We start from the raw sequence: 24,568 nt of genomic DNA, 5'->3' as shown, positions 1-24,568 counted from the left end.
TGGGCTATTCTGAAGCTAAATGTCCTCCAAAACTCATATGAAATCCCTAGATATTTAGCTTCTTCATTTCTTGGCTCCAAAGGCCCTCCAAATAATAAAATTCATTCAAAAGTTTCAAGGGTTTATGCAGGAGTACGTGTTGCAAAAGATTTCGAAGAATTGGTACGTAGAGATGTATCCAAAGACGATGTCGCAGTGCCAAGTAATTAGCTTAGACGGAGGTCATGTATACAGGCAATCAAACATTTGTTTCAATAATCTTTAATTTTCAGAGACCAATATAAGACCTTGAACTCCGTGATTTGGTTATAGTAGTCTCCTTAACTTTCAGGGTCCTCGGATGCCCTTCTCCTCTCCATAGGCACCAGCAATACCACTCTCACTCGCCATACCGAAAGAAGCTAGCAGGGTAGCCACCAACGAGAGCAAGGCATGCATGGAGCTCGCAGCGGCGGCTCTGGGAAGCCTCCTCCCCAAGCTTAGCACCCTTCTCAGCGATGAATACAAGCTGCAGAAGGGGGTCAGGGGGGAGATCAGGTTCCTTCAAGCTGAGATGGAGAGCATGCAGGCTGCCCTTAACAGGGCGTCGAAGCTGCCGGCTCATCAGATTGATGAGCTTAACAAGATCTGGGTGAGGGACTTGAAGGAGCTGGTCTATGACGTTGAGGACAGTGTTGATGCTTTCAAGGTTCGTGTCGATAATGATCCTGAACACGCCAAGGCGCATAGCTTCAGAAGATTTTTCGACAGGACCATTGGCTTGCTGACCAAGGCCAAGAGTCGCCATCATATCGCTGATGACATCCAAGACATCAAGAGACGCATCGATGAGGTTTCCAAAAGGAAAGAAAGGTACAACTCTTTAGGTGTTGGAGTGCCACAGCCTGACACTGTCGATATTGATCCACGCATGCCGTCTCTCTACCAAGATGCAGCAAAGCTCGTTGGCATCGATGGCCCTACACAGAAGCTTATCGACTTGCTAACAAGAGTAGAAGGTGTGAAAAAACAGAAGCTAAGGGTTGTCTCTATTGTTGGGGTGGGAGGCCTGGGCAAAACAACCATTGCCAATTCCGTGTATGAAAGATTACGGGGACAATTTGAGAGTCATGCTTTTGTGTCGGTGTCACTTAAACCAGACATGAAGCAGATTCTCAGCAGCATACTCCGGCAAGTTAGTAAAGACAAGTGTACTAATGCTGGAGAAAAGGATCGGGATGAACTTCTAAGGAGCATCCGGGATTTCCTCGTCAATAAGAGGTACATATCCTAACCCAAGTATAATTCCTTTATTTTTTCTGCAATAACTAACATCAGTACTACTTCACAGTCGATAATTATGTTAGTGTATACTATTTTTCATCCCAGGCAACCTTTTGACTGTAGCCGTAATTCTGTTGTAATTGTAAGCTTGAGCTACCTCTATGAGAATAAGCATCTGATGCTCTTGCAAATTAATTTATGTACAGGTACCTCATTGTAATTGATGATGTATGGAATGTAGAAGCATGGGAAATCATCAAATGTGCTCTTATTGACAAGAATGTTGGCAGCAGAGTTATTGTGACAACCCGTAAAATGGATGTGGCTAAATTCTCTTCAATGGATGGTGAGCTGTATGAACTGGATCCTCTCTCTGAGAAGGACTCCAGAAGACTTCTTTGTAAAAGGATATTTAACGAAGATGTTGGAATTCATTCTGATCTGGAAGAGGTAACAATGAAAATTTTGAAGAAGTGTGGAGGGATACCATTAGCTATCATTACTATAGCAAGTATGTTGGCTAGTATGCCCAGAACAAAGTATGAATGGTATGGTGTTCACAATTCTATGGGTTCTGGACTTGAAACAGACAAGACACTAGATAAGATGAGAAATATATTACATCTTAGTTATAGTGAACTGCCTTTCTATCTAAAGCCTTGTTTATTATATCTGAGCATGTTTCCCGAGGATTTCGAGATTCGAATAAATGATTTGGTACGACTTTGGTTAGCAGAGGGTTTTATCTATGGAAAACAGGGGAGCAATTTGTATGATATTGGAGAGAAGTATTTCAATGAGCTTGTTAATAGAAGCATGATTCAGCTGGTAGAAATCAATGAATTTGGTGTTGCAAAAACTTGTAGAGTACACGATATGATACTTGATCTCATCATTTCCCTTTCAACACAAGAAAATTTTGCCATTATACTTGACGGTTCGCACCTCAAATCTACAATGCACAGTATTCGACGAATATCATTGCATGATAAAGTAGATGGCAACCGAGAAGATAGCAAGGAAGAACAAATTATACTACCAACAACAGTAAGCATATCTCATGCCAGGTCACTCGTTGTTTTGGGCAATGCAGTTCAATTGATGCCACCTCTGTCATGGTTTTCAGTTCTTCGTGTTTTATGTTTGAAAAATGTTCCTAGTAAGGTTATTCATCCCAAGGATCTAGGGAGTTTGCACCACTTGAGATATCTAGAATTAGGTGGAGAGGTTGAACCAGGGCTTCTAGAAGGAATTGGAAATCTAAAGCTTCTGAAGACATTGAATCTAAAGCTTCTGAAGACATTTAATTTGTGGGGCCCGTCCATAGAAGAACTGCCAACAAGCATTGTTGAGCTACAAGGACTTGAACATCTATTAATGGATAAGCGTAAGCTTACGGGGTTGAAGCTTCCAGATGGGATTGGTAATCTGACTTCCCTGCAAGAGCTGTCAGGGCTCGATGTGAACAACTCACCAAGTACTCTGACTGAGCTAGGTAAGCTTACAGAACTACGGACGCTGGCACTAAAAGGATTAGGTGAAAATGAGAGTTACATGAAGACTTTCTTGCAGAGTCTATCAAATCTAGGCAACCTTCGCACTCTTGAATTTTATAGTAGCACTGGAACCATTTCCCTAGATAACATGTCAGATCAATGGAGGGGTCCTGTACATCTACAGAGCTTTAATGGGGGCGTTTCAACCTTCTTTGCGTTGCCACGGTGGTTTTCGTCCCTCTCTGAGCTATCCTGCTTGTTCATCAGGGTCAATGTGCTAAGACAGGTTGATCTCCAACTGCTTGGAGCTTTACCCGTGCTACGTATTCTATACTTACAAGCAGCATCTCGTGGCGTCACTGAAGAACGGTTGGCCATTGGTGGTGACCAGTCCTTCCGCTCTCTAGCAAAGTTTAGGTTTATGCACTATTCAAGCTGCTGGCTGGTGTTTGGACCAGGAGCGATGCCAAAGCTTCAAAGCTTTGGGTTGTACTTAGAAGCACAGAAGACAGCGAGTGGTGGTATCGATGTTGGCTGGGAGAACCTCACGTCCCTTAAACATGTAACCGTCACAGTTGACTGTGATGGAGCCAGGGCCAGGAAGGTGGAGGATGTCGAGACCAGAATCAGGGATGTAGTTGGCAGCCATCCGAACCATCCAACTCTCGAGCTGTCAAGAGTTTCGGAACAATTCATGACGTAGGATGAGGACAAAGATGTCCGTGAGGCTTCGGAGCAGCAAAGGTACTTTCTTTTGCTAACATATATCCACCATTAAGTTGCTACGTATATTTGCTCGTCTCTTTCGTTTGCTGACGTATATCCACCGTCGGTTTCTCTACTGCTGTTACAGTGTCATATGATTGGCTATCAGTTAGGACTTGCAGACTGCCGACGACGGAAAGGAAGGTAAGAAATTCGTTTCCCATAAATTCCCTTGCATGTCTAGTTTGTTTAGTAACTTCTTTCTTTTACAATTTTCTAACATGTGTATCCTTGCTTCTGCTATTGCAGTTAAGCCAGGTGTCCGATTGGGACTTGCAGGCTTCCGAATTCGATTCTTAGCCATCCATAATCTAATATTTTCCTAAAATAATCCTTCTTTGGTGTCCTCCCCTGTTTCTATTTGTGTTGCCCCCTGCTTCTATTATTGTCCTTCCCAATTCTGCTTTGCACCCCAATCTGGCATCTCTTTGCCGCATCCCCCCATTGTTCACGTCCTCATTTGCTGCACGCAAGTTTCTAAGTCATTCCATCAGTTCACAACATTTCACTTTACTAGCATTTCTCCATAGTTTATTTGTTTCGCACCAAATTATGCTTCTATAAACCAAAAAAAATTTCTCTATTATGAAAGAAAAACAATATCATCCATTGTTATAAAAAAAACTCCATTCTATGCTTGAAAAATAGATCCACTCCTTATCAAAAAACAAAAAAAAAGTCTGTTATTATGCTTTTTGGTGTCATGCACCCTTTAAACAAAAAAAAATCACCTCTATTTCAGCTTGTTGTTTTGAGTCTTCCAATCAGTCAGTGCCATTATGTTACTACACACATTTCACTTCTATTTGGATTTCTCCGTACTCTATTTCCTGTTCTTGCTTAGTTCTCCGCTTTAACAAAAAAAAAGTCCATCTCTATTATGCATAAAAAAATAAATCAACCCTTGTTATCATTAATAATCCTATTTTGGTGTTCTTGAAAAATAACCCCCCCCCCTTGTTATCTTAAACAAAAAAAAACTCTTTGTTGTGCTTAAAGACTAAATCTGTCCCTGCTGTCTTCCCTCCTTTAATAAATCAAAAAAACACCTTGTGTTCTTGAAAACTGAGCCCTACCCCACACCCGACCCCCACTGTAAACATCCATGAAAAAAAAAATGCTGTTCACATGCTTGATAATTTGGTCACATCCTTTCTGTCCTTCGAATGTATTGAACAAGCCAATGTCATGCTGCTCCAACATATTCAGCTAATTTCCCTTCAGACCTGGCCTTCATATTGGATGCATTTTCCACCAATTTGACTTTTCGGTAAGTTGCCCCCAACATTTGCCTATCAGATTTGTTTCTCGATACCTCAGTGATCACATTTTCTTTCATTATATTATGTGTAAACGAATGAAATGTTTGATACAGTATGCAACAATTACCAGTAGTATATGGATTCGCTGTGCTCAAGTTTTAAATATGATACTTGTGAATTCGGTCTCTTATTTATTTATGGAAAATCTGGTGTTTATTTTTGTTATTGGGAAAATTCGATTCATGCCACCACAACTCCGTGAAATTGGGTTTCACGTTGAAAATCATGCCACTCAATGGCATCGATTTCAACATGAAATCAAAAATCGTGAAATTGTAGTGGCATGGATCCAACTGACCCTTTGTTATTTGGGGGGCAGTGTAGTTAGTTTTGACCATTTCTCACTTTCTTAATACAAAGATACGCAGTTCTCCTGCGTGTTTGAGAAAAAATTGTGTTATCAAATTACTCCGGACTTGAGTTAAACTATTGTTTCACGTGCAGTACTGTTAAATTGAACAATAATTTGATATAAAATATTCACTAGTGCAATGCCTAACTCAACTTGCTTTGGACTAAAGTCTCTGTTCTTGTAGCTGTGTCTCATAATTTCATAATTATGTACAAGTGCAAAAGCAAACTACTTTCAAATTTAGCATTGTAAATATACTATATACTTTATTCATGTAGATGTGTTGTTACAATGGCTTTTTTTTCATTTGTGTGACTTTGCAGCTTCTCTATAAATATTTTTATAAACAGGTAAATCTATAAGTCAAGCCAAAAATATATTGATGGTAAATTTAGTAGTACTTATTTTGAACAGGTCAAAATTTAAGAAAAAAGTCAATTGTGTCATATAATTAAGAATGGAGGTGGTATACCAGAGATATTAATTGAAATTTCAAAGCTCAAGCATTTTTATCTATTTCAGAGAATATGAAAACGTTATACAACCCAACCCATCATACGCATGTATTGTTATTATTGTGTGGTTTGAATTCCATGGTTTATTGTTTTACATATTTTCAAAGACTAACTGTTTGAATATGGTGAATTGGAGAAATGGTAATCCTACTTACAAATTTAGTGATATTGACTCTTTAAATAAACTTTGAAGATCAATATTCTGTTTGCATAAAAAAGACCCATATTGTTTCAGAAACGAAGTTTTATCTTGTCCTTTCTTATGATCTTTTATCGAGTATTTATCTTGTACTCATGTAGACTCTATTCTCATAGCTTATTTCTTTTGCAGGAGAGAAACAATTATCCTGCACAATGGGCAACATTTGTAGTAGCTTTCAAGATTTTATTACTTTGTTTGGGACTTGGAGTGTTCATTATAATATGGCTTTACCATTTAAATAAATGTGGACATGGACTTGTGTACTTATGGACTTATGTAATGAGGGCTTATGTTGTTGGTCAACTTTCATTATCTTTGAGTTACTTGTGTGTATGGAAGGCATTTAGCATTTTAAGTATGCTTTTCTATTATTGAAAAAACACATTGTTGTTCCATAAAAAACATATTGTTGTTTAATTACTGGCTGGCTGATTGTTTTGGCCACGCAAGCGGTCAGTTGACGGTCTGGCCCCTTTGATGTCCAATGTTTACTGATCTGCCAGGCAGCTTTCTAGCATTTTCAGAATCATTCCAACTGCACATTAATTGTTTTGTTTTTCTTTCGAAAGGCATTTATTTTCATCTTGTCTTTTCTATCCTTTTTATTATGTTAATTTTTTATTTTCTAAAAAATTACCTATTTCCAAAGCAAGGAGTGTTTTCTTGGTCCATTTTGGGCTTGGGCCATATTTTATTTGTGAGCCGAACCGATCTCTTTTGCATCTACTATCCGTTGTTTTTTCTCCCCACATCGTTGTCCCCTCCCATGAGGTGGCGACGGTGGCAAGCGCCCCCCATCGCATCAATCTATTGCGATCGGAATCGAAGTGCTCACCGACTTGGAATCGATGTCATCGCTGACTCAGAATTGATATGGCGTCCATCATGTTTTGGCCGGTAAGTAGCAGGGTCCAAGGAATGTTTCCATTTAAATTGCGGTTGGACCATCTCCGACATGTTTCCACCGCAAAGCTCCTCACCGTCGAGGAAAATTCTCTCCATTCCGCATCCACGAACAGCAAGCGAACTCTGTAGTTCGTCTCGTCAAGGTGTCGATCCGTAGTTCCGTAGCCTCTCTCTCTCTATTTGGCCGGATCTGGTCGCATCTTGTCAGGAGATTGGGGTCTATTTTCACATTTCTAGGCTGATCCATTTCGCTTGGCCCAAATCGGATCGAGGCTCCGTATTATTTCAGTTTTAGTAGTATTCCATAAATTTTCCTCATCCAGGGTTTGCTAGACTGTTTATTGGCAAGCTCACCTAGCCTCGGTCGGTTTCTATTTCTGATTGTTGCCGTCCTACAGGCATCAAACGAAATCCTATAGATAGTTTCAATTCTACCGATGGGTCAGTGTATTATCAAAATTAAGAAGGTTGAATCATACCTAGCATGTTGTCTGCCTATTTTACATAAGTTGAATTGATCCGTTTGTGATCACCTTGGCCAAAAGGATATGTGTAAATTTAGGTAGTGCTGCTAACTAATTCATGTTGGTATGCTGATCTGTTTCAGGTTATACTGTTGAATCCTATCTATACTTGCCGCTTCTATATATTCAATTGTCATGTTATAAATCGGCGGTGTAATTATCATTATTGGTTTTGTTTGAAATTCACTGTTCGCCTTCAATTCTCTGTTTGAGTATATAGAGCACGCATCAGCTTAATGTGCCAAGTTTATTTGCCGTAGAATTCATTAATTTGATATTGATATTGGATGTTGGATATTTTTCCTTATAATCTCTATTCTGTCCCTGGGTCATAAGATGCTTCCGATATTCATCATAGAGTGCTTGGCGATTTAACATTTCCCATATTAAAACTTTGTTTAGGCAATAATGTGTTATCTAAGAACCCCCAATGCATGACGCCACCGTTCACCACCACATCCATTGCCTTCAATTGTATGCCAATAGATGGCCAGCGAGGTGAGGAAAAGAAATCCCGGTTCTCTCCTGGCGGTGGTTCACATACATCAGCAAACGGGAAAGCAAAGTTGGTAAATTGGAAGTTAATTAGCATATATAATAACCCGTAGCAACGCACGGGCATTTATGCTAGTTACTAGTTCAATCAAGTAAATAATACATATTTATTAACATGAGTACAAACGCTTGGATTGATTGATAGGCAGTGTTGGAAGGAAAGATACGCAATATAAATGCTTGAGACATCCAACCCTTTTTCTGTTAAATTTTCTTGTTATTTGATGGCAACAATCCATATATCTGCTGGTGTTAATCCTGATAGCCTTTGCATACATGGTTATAGGAAACAAAGATCTTACAGAACTTTGGTTCCCTTCACAAGACATTCTGGAATCATGCGGTTTAAAATCAAATAAAACACCACCATTTGGTTTGCAGAACGGGGGTGACCAGTCTAACATTATTGAGACATCCTTTACCAACTTAAAGAATTGAGAGCTCCTCTCTTGCAGTCTTCATGCAATAACTGTAGCAACTCTTCCTTGTTTTCCTTCAGAGTTTAGAGAGGATCAAGAACAGTGTGTGTGCACGGGCGCGCGTGCAAGTTCACAACAGCAGCAGATGTCTAGATCGGTTTGGCTATTGAATTTGCTGTTGTGACGCCACGCATGACTAAAGCTCATTGCAACTTTGACAATTTCTGGAGAGCTGGTCATAGATCCGGGCTAAATGTTTAAAAGTGCCAATTATTTTGGATCTATCCAATCTGTATAGGAAATCTGTAGACACAACTACACATTCCTCAAACCAAACGAAGTGCAATTACTCAGTTCCAAAAAAAAAAAGAGCAATGTTACTCCATTCCTCAAACTAAACTTTCAGATGACAGGTTGCCAGGTTGGCTGCTCCCGTACCCCCAACCTGCTAAAGCACTACAAACGTGCATAAAAGTTTATATAAAATATGAATATATGCAAAAATACTTTCTAGAAATTGTGAAAATATTGTGCCCTAAAAATTTAGATAATCTTCAAAAGTAGCCTATTTTAGTGAATTTTAACTTTAAGATTTTAAATGTTGGAAGTGTTTTTGTTCAAAATGAGTTCATCTCCATTCATAACTCTATATAAAATTTACAAGTTTTAGAGGTGATTTGATGATTATTTTTGCCCAGAAGTGTGTGGCTTAACTGACAAAATAGGTGGAAGTGTCAAATAGGGAATGAAGTTGAACTCCATGTCAAATAGGAAATTAAAAATTTTCAGCATTAAATAAGATAGGCTCAACTTTAGCAATGTTAAATAGGGATTTTTTTTTCTCTTAATTAAACATGCATCCCTAGGTTCCTAGGTTTGACACAAGCATGGGTTCATGCAAGACAGTATATCCCAAGTACAAATATGTGTACGTGCATACGAAGGCTCAAACTTTATCGGACTGCCAATACAGAAGCGAAGTATGCCAGAATTCCGGTATCTGTTTTGAAGAGGTCTATTTTATCGATCCAAATGAAATTGCTAACCATCTAACAATAGTCATGTCTAATACGTGTAAATATATTTGCTAGCTACAAAACATCATAAATTGGCTAATCAAATAACAACTTCCATTAGTACAAAATAAGGATGATCTGTAAGAAACACATACAGGATTCAAAATGGACAAATAACGGCCACTTGACATTAGCAAATACAGCTTGCACTGGTTAAAGTTTGATTTGCAGTTTGTATCCACCAATTTGAGTGTTCAACCGGGACCATGTATGGCCAATATGCTAATGGCGAACTTCTCAATACTAGCTAAAAGTAGGGAGCCTTCACCAAGCAATCCTATGACTCATGTAGGTGTAGCTCCAGTTTTCCTTCTGGCAACGTCAATGCAAACAAATGTTCGTCTCCTGTCCAATCACCATTAATCTGGAAGTCAAAACGCACTGCTTAGAAGCTAAGAAACAAGTTCATCCATTCAAAAATAATAATTTATTGCCACAAAACAGATTAATTATCAGCATTAATATGGAATGGAAGCATTGCAGATAAATTTGACAGATAGTAAGGTGTGTTTTGCTATGCATTGCAGTCTGATGGCATTCAACTACTGACGATAGTGTTGAGAAGGCTCTAGCCTCTAGGTTTTACAGTATATGGTCTCCAGTGGCAAACTACAAATATTACTCAGTTATGTTAGATTCCTCTTGGCAATGCATTAAAAGAAACTTGCCCAGTGTTTCAATCGCAGACAAAAGACAACATCATCATGATAATATTCACGCAATATAAAAAACACAGAAAACTGTCTGAAGATAACAAACAAATGATACCTATGACATGGCAAAAATTAAAAAACATAACAGCAATCATCTTCTCCTTGCAGCAGCAGCTGGTGCTCGTGCTCCAGGTTGCCCCTGCCCTGCTGCTTGTTCCTCTGGTATGTTTGCAGCTGCCGTAACAGCATTCATGACAATGAGACCAAGAGGAATAATGTACATCCACTGCAAAACAACAAGCCAGGTTAAAGGGGAAGGTAGAAACATATGAATATGCAGACACAGAAGGAATAGTCAAAGTGAACAGATATCTAGAGCAGCAACTCACATATTTAGCCCAGAAAGATTTCTCAGGTGGTTTGATCACTTCACCAAGTCCATTGTCGGCTTCTAATAACTGGTCCACAAATGATGGGGTTCTGCAAGCACAAAATTTAAAAGGGTTTGAATCCAGCTTTCATTTAACCCTCTAAATGCTTTGATAACTTTCCAGTGGGAATAGATCTAGGTCATGTACAACACAGGGACGTGGCACACACTTATAGTCAGCTCCCCTTTTGCCACTGAAGAACTCAGAGCAAGAGTTTGTAACTGAATAGTTGCAAGAATATCATTTGGCGCCTGGGACAAAGCCATACACTGATATACCTGAACAGGGGAGCCCTCCAGGCCAGATTCCAACCATGATTAACATTGGAAGTTAGCATTTCAACCATGATTACATTGAGGCTTCTGGCTTCTGGGCACTTAAAAAGAATCTTTATCTTCTTAAACTAACTAGCATCGATAAGATTGTATTTCTGTTGTAAGGGCGCCTCTCTTGAAGCATTCATTGCATTGTAACATGCCCTTAAAGAGCTTCCAGCAGTTGCTTATTGCAATTATATTCTAACATAAATAGTATCAACATTGCCTTAATAAAGTAGTAATTCACCTTGGTGCCTGTTCAGCAGTCTTCAGAATAGTATAAGAGCTGAATGTCCATTTTGATGGCTGCAAAAAAGTCAAAGCATCCCAATAAGTCACCATAAACCTGAAAAAAGTTACTCACCAATGAACACAGCATACAAGAAAAACGTGCTCAAGGGCACCCATTCACATGTTATTTGTAATATACATAATTTGGTGAAAGTTTGAACAACACATCTCTCAACAGCTCAATTCAAGAATGTTGTAATCTTGCTAATACAGTTGAACATCTACCAAGTATTTTAGGGAGCAAGATGTTCAACTCTAAGCATTTGCTAGCAAACGCACTTGCAGTGCGGTCGTTGGGGCTCCCAGTGGTGAGCCGACCGAGCATGGGTTCAATCCATAGTCTTGCACCCAAAAGAAGGCCCCTCCTTGTGGCCTGTACGGGTATAGGAGCTGACCAGTGGGTATCAGGTCCCTGTACAGGCTAGACTTCAGGGTCTTCTCGACCCTGTGGTTGAGTTATCTCAATCTTTAGGCAAAACCCAGGGAGGTCTATCCCAAGGAGTAAAAATTTTTAAAGTATTTTTGTAAGTTTCAGCCGAAATTAACTAATTTTGATTATCAACTTATATCTAACCAAATTTGTTAACAATCCATCAAGGCATGCAGAGCCAAACCAAATCTTGTCAAAGCAATTTTGAGATGACCTTTTTACTAGCCCTACTCATGAACAAGGCAAATACCTCTATTAAAAAAAGTAACTGGTGCAGATAACAAGTTAAAAAAAAATAAAACAACTACATCATAACTTGTTTGTTTGCCTTGAGGATACAAGAATTATACTGTAAGGCCAGTCTATAATGTGAACATGTACCTAACTGCATTTTTTCTCGAAATTTGCATATCAGAAATTTACAAGTTATCAGACAGATCAATCATTATTATTGGAAAGTAACTTACAAATTTCATTGGACGTGGGTACTGACATCCGCCAACAGAACCATAGTTAACTGCCAAAACATTTACACCATCCTGAAAATAAGGCAGCAGAAGAGTATATGTGAGTCACAACCAAGGTTTAATTTACCGACCGGTCCGGTCAAACCGGCGGGGTCCGGTACCGGTATACCGGACCGGTTCGGCCGGAAACCGGTGGAAACCGGTCAAATTCAAATTCAAATTCGTATGTTCAACCGGTTCCGACCGGCTTACCGGCCGGTTTGACCGGCTTACCGGCCGGTTTGACTGGTAACCGGTCGGTTTGACTGGTAACCGGTCAAATTCAAATTTTTTTTGGTTTAAATTCAAATGCCCGCAAAGTATACTAAATAAATATTTGTATAACATATTTTAGCCTAAATGAACCCTCCAACCCTCTTTTGTACTACTTTTACATTGTATTTGTATACTTTTATATGCATGTTTTTTTTTTGTTTAACTTCAAATCCCCGCAAACTATACTAAATGAACGAATTTTTGAGAAAATTTGACACCATTAAATTCGTCGCACCTTGAAGTATTTTTAGGAATTTTTTGAGAATTTTTTATTTTTTTGAATTCAAATTTGAATTTTGAATTTGGGCCGGTTTGGTACCGGCCCAAACCGGAACCGGGTCGGACCGGTTTGACCGGTAACCGGTCAAACCGGACCGGTTCCCACCGGTTTGGTGAACCCTGGTCACAACACCAAGGGAACTATTAGTAATCACTTTCTACAAGCTAATGGACTACTATTCTATGAAATGGTTGAAGTATGGGGAAATATAACTTATTTCTGTGTAGCAACTTGCAAACAATATATCAAGCCGAACTAGCAGCTTGTGACAAAGATAAAAAAAATGTGCTTAGAAACTTCAAGTAACCAACAAGATATGTAATCAGTACATTTCACAAATATCAATATCAAACGAGAGCGAAGAGTGCACTTTTTATTCTCTATCAATATCAGAAATTTGGATGAGGATATTTCACAAATAGAAGTAAATCTAGAAATTTAGTTCAATGCCTTAATGTATGTTATTCCACAAATATATAGTTTTAGGCTTTTCCAAAACTTCCCATCATCATGATATAATTTACACTATATTCTATGCGATTATGTATGAATACAAAAAAATGAAGTGGAGAAAATTACCATATGGATAACAATGTGTTCATCCAAACTGTCACGTGGAATGCATCTCTGAGAAACATAGACAAAGGCAAGACAGTTAAGGAACTGAAAAAAAAATCTAGAATCACAAAATAAGTCAGTAATTTTGCTTGTAACTAATTTTAATCGGTTTATATTATTGATTATGTTCTGAAAAAAATCAAAGCTCTAGTTAATTTCTGTTCTGAAAACAATATACCTTTTAGAAAAGATCATAATTTAAAAGCATCAGTTGGTAACCAGTGGTTTGAATAATGAGTTCTCTTATAATCATAGGAAGGAGAAACACTCTGATCAGCTATTTAGTCAACTTACAGCTTTGATTGAGGAAACAACATTATTTTTTCTTGTAGAGTCCAACACATTAGATGGAAGCCTAATTGTATAAAAGCCATCTTCCTGAAGCAATTTCTTCAATGATGAACAAATGCAGAAGCACCAAATTAGTTGACAAAATCACAGGTTAAGGACAGCAGGGGAAAAGGAATGGTGGACAAGAAGTTACTTTAAATGCATCTTTTTCATCCTCAGTCAACTCATTCCTTGTAAAGCGAAGCTTTGTGAGAGTCTGATCCATATGAAGAGTCAAGTTAGGAAAATAGTTTTACTCATCACATTTACAGCATTTACAGTTGAAGCAGGGCACTAGAAATCTAACAGATCTACTGACAGCTATACTGAAATTGTTGATTAGTCATCAGCAAAACTAATCAAATTAGAACACTAACAAGCATAGAGAAAAGTAATAATAAATCAAATTTTCCTTATTTCAATGAAGGATCAAAGATAAATTAAGAGAAGTATCAACCATTAATAAGTGTAAGTAATTATTAATCAGAAGCACATAATTCCCAATAAATCATATCATGTCTGGTGAAGAATGCATGCCAAAACAACCAACAGCAAAACAATGTACAGAATATAGGACCACCAAGCCTATAAATGTCTTTGGAAAACGGAGGCAAGAAATGACGTCCAACAACTAAGCAGTATCCAACCATATAAAACATTGTTGTAATTCACAAGGAGCTAGCACAAAATTTGCTCCAAATCGCTCAAGCAGACATAGGTGACATCATATTCGGATAGAAAGCCAACCACTTCATCTTGCTCTTTACAATTGGTGACATCATCTTGTAAACTCACAGTTAGCGGGGATATATCAGGCGCCAATTTTTTACTTTTGCAAAACATAGTTCAGTTGAAATAAGCTATAGCTCAAAACTTCTCGATAAGCTTCGGCAATTTCAGGCCATTTGAAAATTGGCATATAGACACCACAGTAGTGTAATGAAACATAAAGGTACAATATTAAGCATTGTACATAGCTAAAAGAGGTGGAATTATTCACAGGAGATTTTGGAGAAATCAAGTTTAGACCGCAATAACATCAATTATCCTACTACAAAGGGACACAATTATGCAATATTACAATGAAATGAAAAATGAAGATATTTAACATCAGATATCATGTGCTTAGTAGAACAAACATGGAGAGCAGAATAGCATATAAGCGATTTTCGTAAATGCAAAATGTTGTGATGTGCTAGAGCCATGGTGAAATACAAGGTATCGTTGTGCTAGTTCTGTTCTTATCAATTGATTTCTGGCATATAAAACTAGTTATCTATGTAGACTTGAGCTGCTGTTGTACTTAATAATTGTTGCCACCTGTAAGTATGGAACCATATGTTAAGTTGGTATTCATGTGCTATTCATATCAGGATTGGGTCGTCATATGATGAGTTACAGGATAAAATACAGGCTTCATTACTATTCTCAATTTAGCACCCAAAAAGTTTAGTAAGATAAACAAAGATATTGCAAAAGAGTTACAATCTGTATCATCTTTATTAAATAGAAAAGAAAACAAGACAGATTGGTTTAAGTCATTTATTCTTTATTTACATGTTCATTGGTAAGGAAATGTCATTTGTCTAGATGAGACAGTAGCCAGTAACTTCAAAGGTAACAACCTCAGCCCCATGCTCCTAGCAGTATGAAGCAGAACTTTTGCATGTCATGACTCATGATTATGACTGAGCTTCACAGGCTCTAATTGTGATTTGCGAATTAGGAGCTAGCTGGACATATGATGTTAGCGCTGTTTAATTTTCATGTTCTTCCTTTTTCCAATTCAAATGAAAAACTGATCATGGTTGCTTTCATGATTTTCATTGATGTGTTGTATGATCAGCAGACAATGGGTATATGTTTGATATTTGTAAATGCTATAGAATGTAGCCTGAATGGCCACATAAGCAGCATGCTACCATTCAAAAGCAGAACAATTGAAGATATTTGTAAATGCTAGGGAAAGCAACCAGAATGGTCACATAAGCAGCATGCTACCATTGAAAAGCAGAACAATAGAAGAATACTCGCTGCTTGCAGAAAGCAGAACAAAATTCATATAATTTGAGCACAAGACCATGAGTGAGCAAAGAAGTACGAAACAAATAGTGCACTAAAACTCTAACGCCAATTAACTTATCTTATGGTACCCATATGGGATAGATCTAACAAATCGAAGTGCGGTGATAGGAAGCAACGTCTGATCATAATTTAGCAGGAAACGTCCACTATCATGAGATCCACTCCCCAATTTACACCTTCCAAACAAATTCGAAGCAAACGATTCGCCAACTCCCCAAATAAACAACTTGACGAAGCTAACTGGATCACGACATCTACAAATCCAATGCTAAGGCCGCCCAAATCACGATCCAAAACCAGCTAAGAAAACTGGTCACCCATTGATCACGGATCAGAGAGTAGGCAGGCCAAGCAGATCAGCGAAACAAGCAAAGCAAAGCTGTGTCTTACCTGCGTGCCATGGGCGGAGGTCTTGAGGCGAGCAGAGAAGGTTCCGGCGGGGACGAACCCCTTGCCGGCGCCGAGGTCGTGCTCGAGCGCGAACTGCACGGCGTTGGACTCTCTGGCCCCCGACGACGCCGCGTCCGCGGATCGGCGGCGGGAGGAGGAGACCGCCGGGGCCGCCGGCGGGGAGGGGGAGGCGGGGCGGGCGCCGAGGCCCTCGAACTCCTCGTCGTCGTTGAGGAGGAGCTCGTCGGACCGGAAGGCGGCGGCGGTGAAGGAGAGGGAGAGCAGGAGGAGGGCTGCGAGGGCGAGGAGAGCGCGGCGCGGCGGCGCCATGGCGGGCGAGGAGACGGCGGAGGAGGACGGCGAGGCTTGGAGTGGACTTGGCGAGAGATCGGAGAGGTTTTTTGACGGACACATGGACATCGGCGGGCTAGGGCTAGGGCTAGGGCTAGGGCCGGGCAGGGCTTGGGCCGACGGCTTGGCTGGATACTAGGTTGGGCCGAACGGACTAAGGGTAGTTTGGTTTGAGGGGTTAAATTTTATTCCATGTCACACCAAAAAGAATTTTTTTTGAAAAAAGGAAAGTAACTTATATTATTATATTAAGAAAAGGAGCACAGTACAATCCTTCCCGCCACAGTTCATCGTCTTCCTCAGCAGAGGCCGCCGCCGAAGCATCATCAGGTCGTGAGCAGCGCACCTGATCCTCAACCTTGCATCTTCACCTTTCGAGATCAGAGAGCGGACACCAAACTTTGGAAAGCTGCAAGAGGTTGACGATGAAAGAACAGCAACCGTCGGCATCCCTAATCCCGCCCCTCTTCCGCCTGCAACCACCCGCCCAGAGCACCAGGCCGCCAAACCAGACCCAGCGAGCAGAACAACGGACGCAACGCCAAGGAAGAAGAACCACCCTCCTGTACAACTCACGGATCCGACGCCGGCATCGGAGACCACGCCGACGAGGGAGAGAGAAATCCAGAGTACCATATTCCACGGAGCCGACGTCGTCTCCCCCAACGAGTCGCCGGCGGGAACCACTAACCTCACAAGACGGCCGGAGCAGAAGACGAAGACACCGGAGCAAGAAGCAGCGCCGAGAAGAAGGAGAAGAAAGACCCACATATACCTGACGCCGGAGGAAGCGCCAACTGAGCCGCCGCCGCCACCGAAGAAGCACATATGGGGACCTAAACCTAGACGGGGACGAGGCATCCACCGCTGGGAAATACAAGCTAGAAGACCTAGATCTACAGCTAAACTAGTTCCACCCGCCGAGGAGCTGGGCTCCCCTCTCATCTCCAGCGCCCTGAGGCCGCCGGAGGAGAGGGGGCCGGCGGATCGCCGGGGGAAAAGGAGGCCGCTCTCGAAATCGCCCTAGAAGTCTTGTAGCAAGGGGAAAACGAGAGAGCAGCCTGGTCTCTGTAATCTTTACTACATCAAAGAGAATCTTAGTATTTAGAAATATTAAATAAATGTTAATTATAAAACTAATTGTAGAACCCTAGGGCTAAACTGCGAGACCAATTTAATGAGACATACTAATTCATTATTAGCGGATGGTTACTATAGCATCACTGTAGCAAATTATGGATAAATTAGGATCATTAGATTCGTCTCGCGAATTAGCACTCAGCTGTCAAAAAATATTTACAAACAGATTTTATTTGATACTCCAAAATAGTAAGATTTTTTTTGATGTGACAGGGACTAAAGAAAAGTCTGAGAAAACAAACAAGGCCTAATTCGCTTGAGACCTTGTTCCAATGGCCTGAGTCCCATTGGTGTGAAGATGAGCAAAAACTTCCCGGCTGAGTAATTCTACCTGAGATTACACCGAGCTAAACTCCCATCAAACTAACGTGTACTCCTAGGAATGAATCATAATCCAAAATCCATCTAATGATATCTAGTTAACATCCAATTGATATGACATTAACATCCGATCCAATCCTAGTAGATAGTCCCCACCATCGAATACTTACTCTTACTCCTATGCGCCATGGAAAGGGAGGGATGAGAGCGCCTGGACGTTATGGGCGCGACACGTGTCCTGGAGAGAGAAAGTTCGACGTGGGACATGGATTCGGCCCATACGCAACAATCAGCCCATTCGTGTCCTGAAAAGAGGAAGTCGACGCGGGACATGAATTCGCCCATACGCAACAATCAACGCATACATAACCATCAATGCATCAACCATTTTTCTCTATATTTCCAAGTGGGTGCGGCGTAGCGTGCAATGTACCTAGTTCTATCCAATCTAACCTCGTGAACATCCACATCCATCCAATCAATCCTACCAATTCACGCCGGGCTTCCTCGTCCACCACCACGCCGGTGCGGAAGTGGAGGTAGGCCACCAGGTCCTGCACCTTCCGCTCTTGGATGGCACACGGCAGCGCTCGCGGCTGGCACCCGAGGCCACCCCTTCGCTGTAGTCGTCCGAGCCGTAGCCATTGTCGCCGCCGTCATCTGAACCGTCTTCGTTGCCCTATGGGTCAGATGGGAAACAAACTAGTCAGGCCATAACCATGGCCACCACCAGCCATGGCTGGGCGTCCGGCTAGCACGCGGGTCCCACCGGTGGTGTGGCGAGGCCAGACAGCGGCGGAACGGCACGGGCCTGCAGTCAGCGCTGTCGGGCAGAGCTAGCGCAATGCAGGCCCTCCAATCCTCGTCCTGCCTCAGCCGTGGTGCCTTCCTCTTGGACCTACTCCTCACGCTGTTGTACCCACCGCTGCTACGGCCCCTCGTCAGCGACAACGACCGAGGGCTCTGGGTGAGCCGCCGTAACTCCCTCTTCCGCAGACTCCGGTTGCCGGAGCCCGACCCACCGAGCGTGGAGCGCGCGACGCTATCCGTGGCCGCCTCCCGCGCACTGCGTTGTGGCTTCACGGGCTGCTTGTTCAGGTAGGCCAGGTTTGCGCTTTGGTGTGGCGCCGGTGGCCATGGCGCCGCCTCTAGCTGCCTAGTAGTGCTCCCCTCGTCCAGTCTAATAGGATTTGGATTATCTCTGAGTTTTTTATTCAATAAAATCCAATCCTAACTCATGTAAAGTGATGGATATCCAAATTCAATCAGATCCAAATCCAATAGAATCCATGGGTCAAAATCCAATTGGATTTGGATTTAGCCCAATCCATTCCCAGAAGTACTAACACGCAAGATAAAAATTGCCATCTCACTTTCAAAGACGGATCTTTGGGGATGCCCTAAAGGATCTGGTTGCTCTTTCCTTTAGCTCACAAGGTTCTCGTTAAATCCAGTGGCTTCTTGTCAAGTAAATCATAAGAACACAAGAGATAGTATTGATTAGGGTGGGGAGTAGAGGATCACAAGAAAAGGTGATGTGAGGACGAAAGGTAGTGTGCCAGGTAAGCTGGAAAGTGGAGTAAGGCCAGGGCACCATCATCAACAAGGATTAATGCATGGTTAATTGTATGTGTCTACATTTTAAAATTTATTCATATTTTCTTTTGTTGGTGGTATGTGTTTTCTTGAAAAAACATCTGATTGCTCTTCTTGAGGAAAAGTGAGTTCACCGGAAAGAAAGAAACTGTAACACCCGGTTTATAAAAGAACATAAACCGAGCAATCATATACGTGCCAGGATCAAGTCACACGTATATACAACAGAATGAACAGTATATCATAGCACATATCACGTAAAAGATATAATAAATCGAAATACGAATGTTATTTATTACAATTATGACAAAATGTCTGATACAGCGGAAGCGAAGTACAAAATACGATAAAAGCTCTCCGAAGCTGAAGCAGGGCGCCACAGGGACGTCGACTGAGAGACGAAGCACCTAGAAGTCCTCGTAGTCCTGGTAGCGCTGGACGAACTCCCTCGTGTCGGCAGGAACTGAGCAGCAGTAGCGTAGCCAAGAGGAAAAAGTAGAGAAGAGGCAAGAGTGAGTACACAACTTGTACTCAACAAGTATAACACAAACTATGAGGCTCTAGGCTGGCTGACTCAACTGCATTAGCTTTTAAGTGTTGGCAAAATTTTATTAAAGCTATTTACTACGAGTTGATGAATTACCATTAACCCAGTTACATAGTAATTAATCAAGATTAAACATGTTACTACTGAGAACCATACCAAAACCAAGCCACCAAGGTAAACCCCGAGAAGCACCTCCCTCGTCGGAAGGAGATAACTTCACTAATCAAAAGGAGGATCTGGGCCGCTCATAACCGTGAGCACGGCTAGTATACCAGTTTTACACTCTGCAGAGGTTGCACATCTTTACCCACAAGTCGTGAGCTACGCCAGTTGTTCATCACACTTCCTTAGGTGAGATGACTAGCGACTCACTACGAGGCCTTTAAAAAGAATCTCGTTGGTAAGGCGTAACCGCGAGAGTTAGGTCGGCGACGATGGGGCCCACCTCCGGGGGTACAAGCACAGGAGCGCAATCCAAGCACAGACCAAGCCGGAGGAGCAGGGACCATTGAAGCTTACTACTCTTGCCCCGCAGGTAAGTTACTCCAAACCAAAAAGATCTAGTTATTACGCCAAGTCTATCCCATTCTAGCCTTGTGGTAGCGCTGTTGTCCCAGGTTGTCGCTCTATGAACCGGTCCTTATGGAGAGTGGCCAACCAGGCAGTAAGCACCGTGCTGGCCCCCTAAACCATGTTTCTAAAAAAAACATCTTTTAACGAGAAGTGAGCCACTCAAGCCACACAGAGTGCCACTCTCAGGCTTAAGTTCAAGTAAACCATTAGTCAAATTAATTAAAAAGGACCCGAGTGTGTTATAGCGCAGCAACCTAGCACAACTAACCAAAATGCAACCCAAAGGTATATATAAAGGATATAAACTGGCTAGGAAATCCTTAAAGGCATACAGTATTAAAATGCAGTATGGAAATGTATTTAAAAGTGATAGGTTGTTCATGTTATACTTGCCTTCCTCGTACTGCTCCTGCTGCTGCTCAAACTGATCCGAAGACGGCTGCTCCGGGTACTGGTACTGGGGCTCCTCAGATGGATCAACGTCTACTCACGAACACATGGCCAAAACAATGCACAAAAATAAGCATACAAGCAAACATTAACAAAAACTAAGAAACAGTACATCAATACATAAAAACAGCACACTAAACTAGTCCAATACTGTTCTACGCGTTACAACGATCGCGTGGATATAAAGAACGCTAAAAACGGAGCTAAAACGCATTTTCTGGGCTAAAAACAAGTTCTAGGGGCTTATTTGTAAGAAAAACAGAGTTCCAGGGGGTTTTCTGCTAAAACCGAGGACTAAAACGTAATTAAACCTTAGTTTCAGGGGCTAAACTGCAAAACCGACGGCTCTGGACGGCGGGTGCTATTTCTAAAGAGCTCAGGGGTTAAAACATTAAAAACAGGACCTGAGTGATATTATTTTTGAATAAAGGTGGACTGCGGGTTGATATCAAGAAAACCGAGGGGCTCTTTAACAAAAACGCCAGGCTGAAGGGGTACGCTTGAATCTGGGCGCTTGGATCTGGATCGGATGGCTAAGAACAGTTTGGATCTAGATCTAATCTTGGCCGTCCATCCGAGATCGGGCGGCTAGGGGGTTTCGGGCGCGTGGGGGCGGCGGCGCCGTCGCCGGAGCTCTGCTCCGCGGCGGATGGTCGCCGGCGCAACCGAATCCAGTGTCCCCGGGCTCGATTCGGGTCGCGGTTTGGTGCAAAATGACGGGCGCGACACGCGTGGTCCACTGGGGCCTCGTGCGCGGGTCGGGGGTGGCCGGAGCGTGGAGCTCGGCGGATGGAGGCGGCGCTGCGGTGACGGGCTTGCCGGGGTCGGGCGTTCCCGCCGTGCCAGGGCAAAATTCGAAGCGCTAAATGAACGGAAGGCAAGATTGGAGCACGGGGGGCTCACCAGAAGCTCGGGACGGCGGATTCGTGACGCAGGGTTGGCGGCGACGTTGGTCGGCGGCGAGGTACGGCGGCGCTCACCTGGGGCGGGTCCGGTGGAAAAATCCCGAGCGCCCGCGGAGCAAAGGGGACGCGAAGGCGGCCGGAGGCGCTCCTGGATCCACGAAGGGGGTCCTGCGGCGGCCGGTGGAGGCTGGAAGGCCGTAGCGTGGCCGGTCTACGGTGGAGCAGGGGAACGGCAGGGCAGAGCGGCGTGCAGGCGGCGGCTAGGGTTGGAGGCGGCGCTAGGCGTGGAGGGTGAGGGATTTGGGGGTCCGCAGGGGCCAATTAAAGGGGCCGGCGGGGATCCTGGGGATGCGCACCGTGGAGGGCGCGGCGCGAGATCTCCGGCGAGATGCTCGGCGGTAGCTGCGCGAGGGGGAAGCCGATGCTGGCAGGCTGGGCCCACGGGTCAGCGGCCGGGGCGGGCTGCGAGCGGCTGAGCGGGCGAGCGGGCTGGCTTGCGCCGCCAGGTGGGGTCGGGCTGTCAGGCGGGGCGGGGCGGCTCGGGCGCTGGCGAGCTGGCCTGCGCGGGATGGGGCCGGGGGAAAGAGCTGGGGTTGAGCCTGCTGGGCCGAAGTGTGGGCGACGCGGGCCGTGCGGGGTTCGGGCTGAGCGCTGGGCCGCGCGGAAAAGGGCCGGGGGAAAGAGGGAGAGAGAGAGCCGGGCTGGGCTGCTGCTGGGCCGGAGTGGGCCCGCGGGAAGGGAGAGGGGTTTGGGCTGGGAAGTTGGGTTTGGGTTTGTTTTCTATTTTCCTTTCTATTTTCTATTTACTCTCTCAATTCAAAACCTAATTCAAACAAAGTTTGAATTCAAATTTGAATTTGAATCCAAACCACACTCAAATAAAATTATGCACCAGCATGAATGCAACAAAAATTTAAACCTATGATAAATTTTAATTAATTAAGGAACAAAAATTAGATTAAATGCCAACTAAACACAATAAACCTTAGAAAATTTAACTAAAGCCAATTAATTTATAAATAAATACTGAAATTTGTAATTAGGGTGTTACATACCCTACCCCCTTAAAGAAATCTCGTCCCGAGATTTAGCTGGGCTGGCTAGCAAAGAGATCTGGATATGTCTTCTTCAACTCATCTTCTCGCTCCCATGTAGCCTCAGCTTCACTGTGGTGACTCCACTGAACTCTGCACATCTTGATGCGCTTGTTCCGAGTAACCCTCTCGGATGTCTCCAGAATCTTCACCGGATGCTCAGTATAAGTCAGATCCTCCTGGACATCGACTCCATCCAGGGGTGCCTGCTCCTCGGGTACTCGCAAACACCTCTTCAGCTGAGATATATGAAAGACATCATGAACTCCTGAGAGGCTGAGAGGTAACTCCAGGCGATAAGCAACTTCGCCTTTCCGCTCTAGCACCTTGAATGGCCCCACATACCGAGGTGCTAACTTCCCTTTGACATTAAATCTGCGGATCCCTCTCATCGGAGACACCTTCAGGTACACATAATCACCAACACTGAAAGTCAGGTCTCTCCGTTTGCCATCAGCATAGCTCTTCTGCCTGCTCTGTGCAATCCTCAGATTTTCTCGCACAGCCTGAACCATCTGCTCGGCATCATCTATGATCTCAGGGCCAAAGAGCTGCTTCTCACCGATCTGATCCCAATAGAGAGGAGTCCTGCATTTTCTGCCATACAGTGCCTCAAAGGGAGACTTCTTCAGACTGGCCTGGTAGCTGTTGTTATATGAGAACTCAGCAAATGACAGGCACTTATCCCAACTAGTACCATACTGAATGGCACAAGCTCTCAGCATATCCTCCAACACTTGGTTGGTTCTCTCTGTCTGCCCATCTGTCTGAGGGTGATAAGCCGTACTGAAACGCAGCTTCGTATCCAACGAATCATGGAGCTGCTCCCAGAACCGAGAAGTGAACTGAGACCCTCTGTCAGATATGATCTTCTTGGGCACTCCATGCAAGCAGACAATCCGAGAGATGTACAACTCTGCAAGTCTAGCTCCGGAGTAAGTAGTGTTCACTGGAATGAAGTGAGCAACCTTCGTCAGACGATCCACTACTACCCAAATAGAGTTGTACCCTTTCTGAGTACGAGGCAATCCAACAATGAAGTCCATAGTGATTTCTTCCCATTTCCACTCTGGAATCTTCAAAGGCTGCAATAGACCTGCTGGCCTCTGATGCTCAGCCTTGACACGCTGACAGGTGTCACAAATAGCCACGTACTCTGCCACTGAACGCTTCATCCCATACCACCAGAAACGTTCCTTCAGATCATAATACATCTTCGTGCTGCCCGGATGGATAGAGTAAGCTGTATCATGGGCCTCACTCAGAATCAACTTCCGAAGATCATGCACATCAGGCACGCAGATCCGGTTCTTGTACCACAAGGTACCCTGATCATCCTCTCTGAAATGAGGAGCCTTGCCCTTCTTAAGCAACTCACGAATCTCCTGCAGCTTCTCATCATCTTTCTGATGCTGCCGGATCTCTGCCTCTAGAGTCGGTACTGCCTCAAATGCTGCACTGGAGGTATGATGCAAGAAGCCCAGACTCAACTGCTCGAACTCCTCGCATAACTCTGGAGGCATCTGGAAAGCAACGGCCATGTTGACATAACTCCTTCTGCTCAAAGCATCTGCTACAACATTGGCCTT

The 24,568-nt window shown here is 43.1% G+C and overlaps 2 protein-coding genes across 3 annotated transcripts; one reads left to right on the top strand and one right to left on the bottom strand.

Annotated features, from left to right (window-relative positions):
• The first annotated feature begins 365 nt into the window (after positions 1–365).
• Positions 366–6,371, top strand: LOC120644209 (disease resistance protein RGA5-like). The gene is made up of 5 exons (XM_039920771.1): positions 366–1,260; positions 1,470–3,503; positions 3,613–3,668; positions 3,774–4,794; positions 6,045–6,371. The coding sequence occupies exons 1-2, from the start codon at positions 437–439 to the stop codon at positions 3,460–3,462; spliced, it is 2,817 nt and encodes a 938-aa protein (XP_039776705.1). The 5' UTR covers positions 366–436; the 3' UTR covers positions 3,463–3,503; positions 3,613–3,668; positions 3,774–4,794; positions 6,045–6,371.
• A 3,031-nt stretch (positions 6,372–9,402) lies between these two features.
• Positions 9,403–16,398, bottom strand: LOC120644207 (ER membrane protein complex subunit 10-like). Of its 2 annotated transcripts, none has more exons than XM_039920769.1 (9): positions 16,003–16,398; positions 13,682–13,744; positions 13,492–13,587; positions 13,159–13,206; positions 11,985–12,056; positions 11,044–11,102; positions 10,438–10,528; positions 10,164–10,334; positions 9,403–9,759 (listed from the first exon to the last, which is right to left on the bottom strand). In XM_039920769.1, exons 1-8 carry the CDS (start codon positions 16,330–16,332, stop codon positions 10,200–10,202), a joined length of 894 nt encoding a protein of 297 aa, XP_039776703.1. In that variant the 5' UTR covers positions 16,333–16,398; the 3' UTR covers positions 9,403–9,759; positions 10,164–10,199. The 2 variants fall into 2 exon arrangements, with proteins under 2 accessions (XP_039776703.1, XP_039776704.1); XM_039920770.1 differs by having other exon boundaries at positions 9,403–9,740.
• Positions 16,399–24,568: the final 8,170 nt, after the last annotated feature.

This window comes from Panicum virgatum, chromosome 8K (assembly GCF_016808335.1).
Source record: "Panicum virgatum strain AP13 chromosome 8K, P.virgatum_v5, whole genome shotgun sequence".
Lineage (NCBI taxonomy): Eukaryota > Viridiplantae > Streptophyta > Magnoliopsida > Poales > Poaceae > Panicum > Panicum virgatum.
This window is presented reverse-complemented; position numbering and strand designations above follow the sequence as displayed.

Coding starts and splice junctions, on each gene's coding strand:
- LOC120644209 (XM_039920771.1), top strand. CDS start 437: ATGGAGCTCGCAGCGGCGGCTCTGGGAAGCCTCCTCCCCAAGCTTAGC. Junction 1,261..1,469: donor GATTTCCTCGTCAATAAGAG/GTACATATCCTA, acceptor ATTTATGTACAG/GTACCTCATTGTAATTGATG.
- LOC120644207 (XM_039920769.1), bottom strand. CDS start 16,332: ATGGCGCCGCCGCGCCGCGCTCTCCTCGCCCTCGCAGCCCTCCTCCTG. Junction 13,745..16,002: donor CCTCCGCCCATGGCACGCAG/GTAAGACACAGC, acceptor CATATGGATCAG/ACTCTCACAAAGCTTCGCTT. Junction 10,335..10,437: donor AATCTTTCTGGGCTAAATAT/GTGAGTTGCTGC, acceptor GTTGTTTTGCAG/TGGATGTACATTATTCCTCT.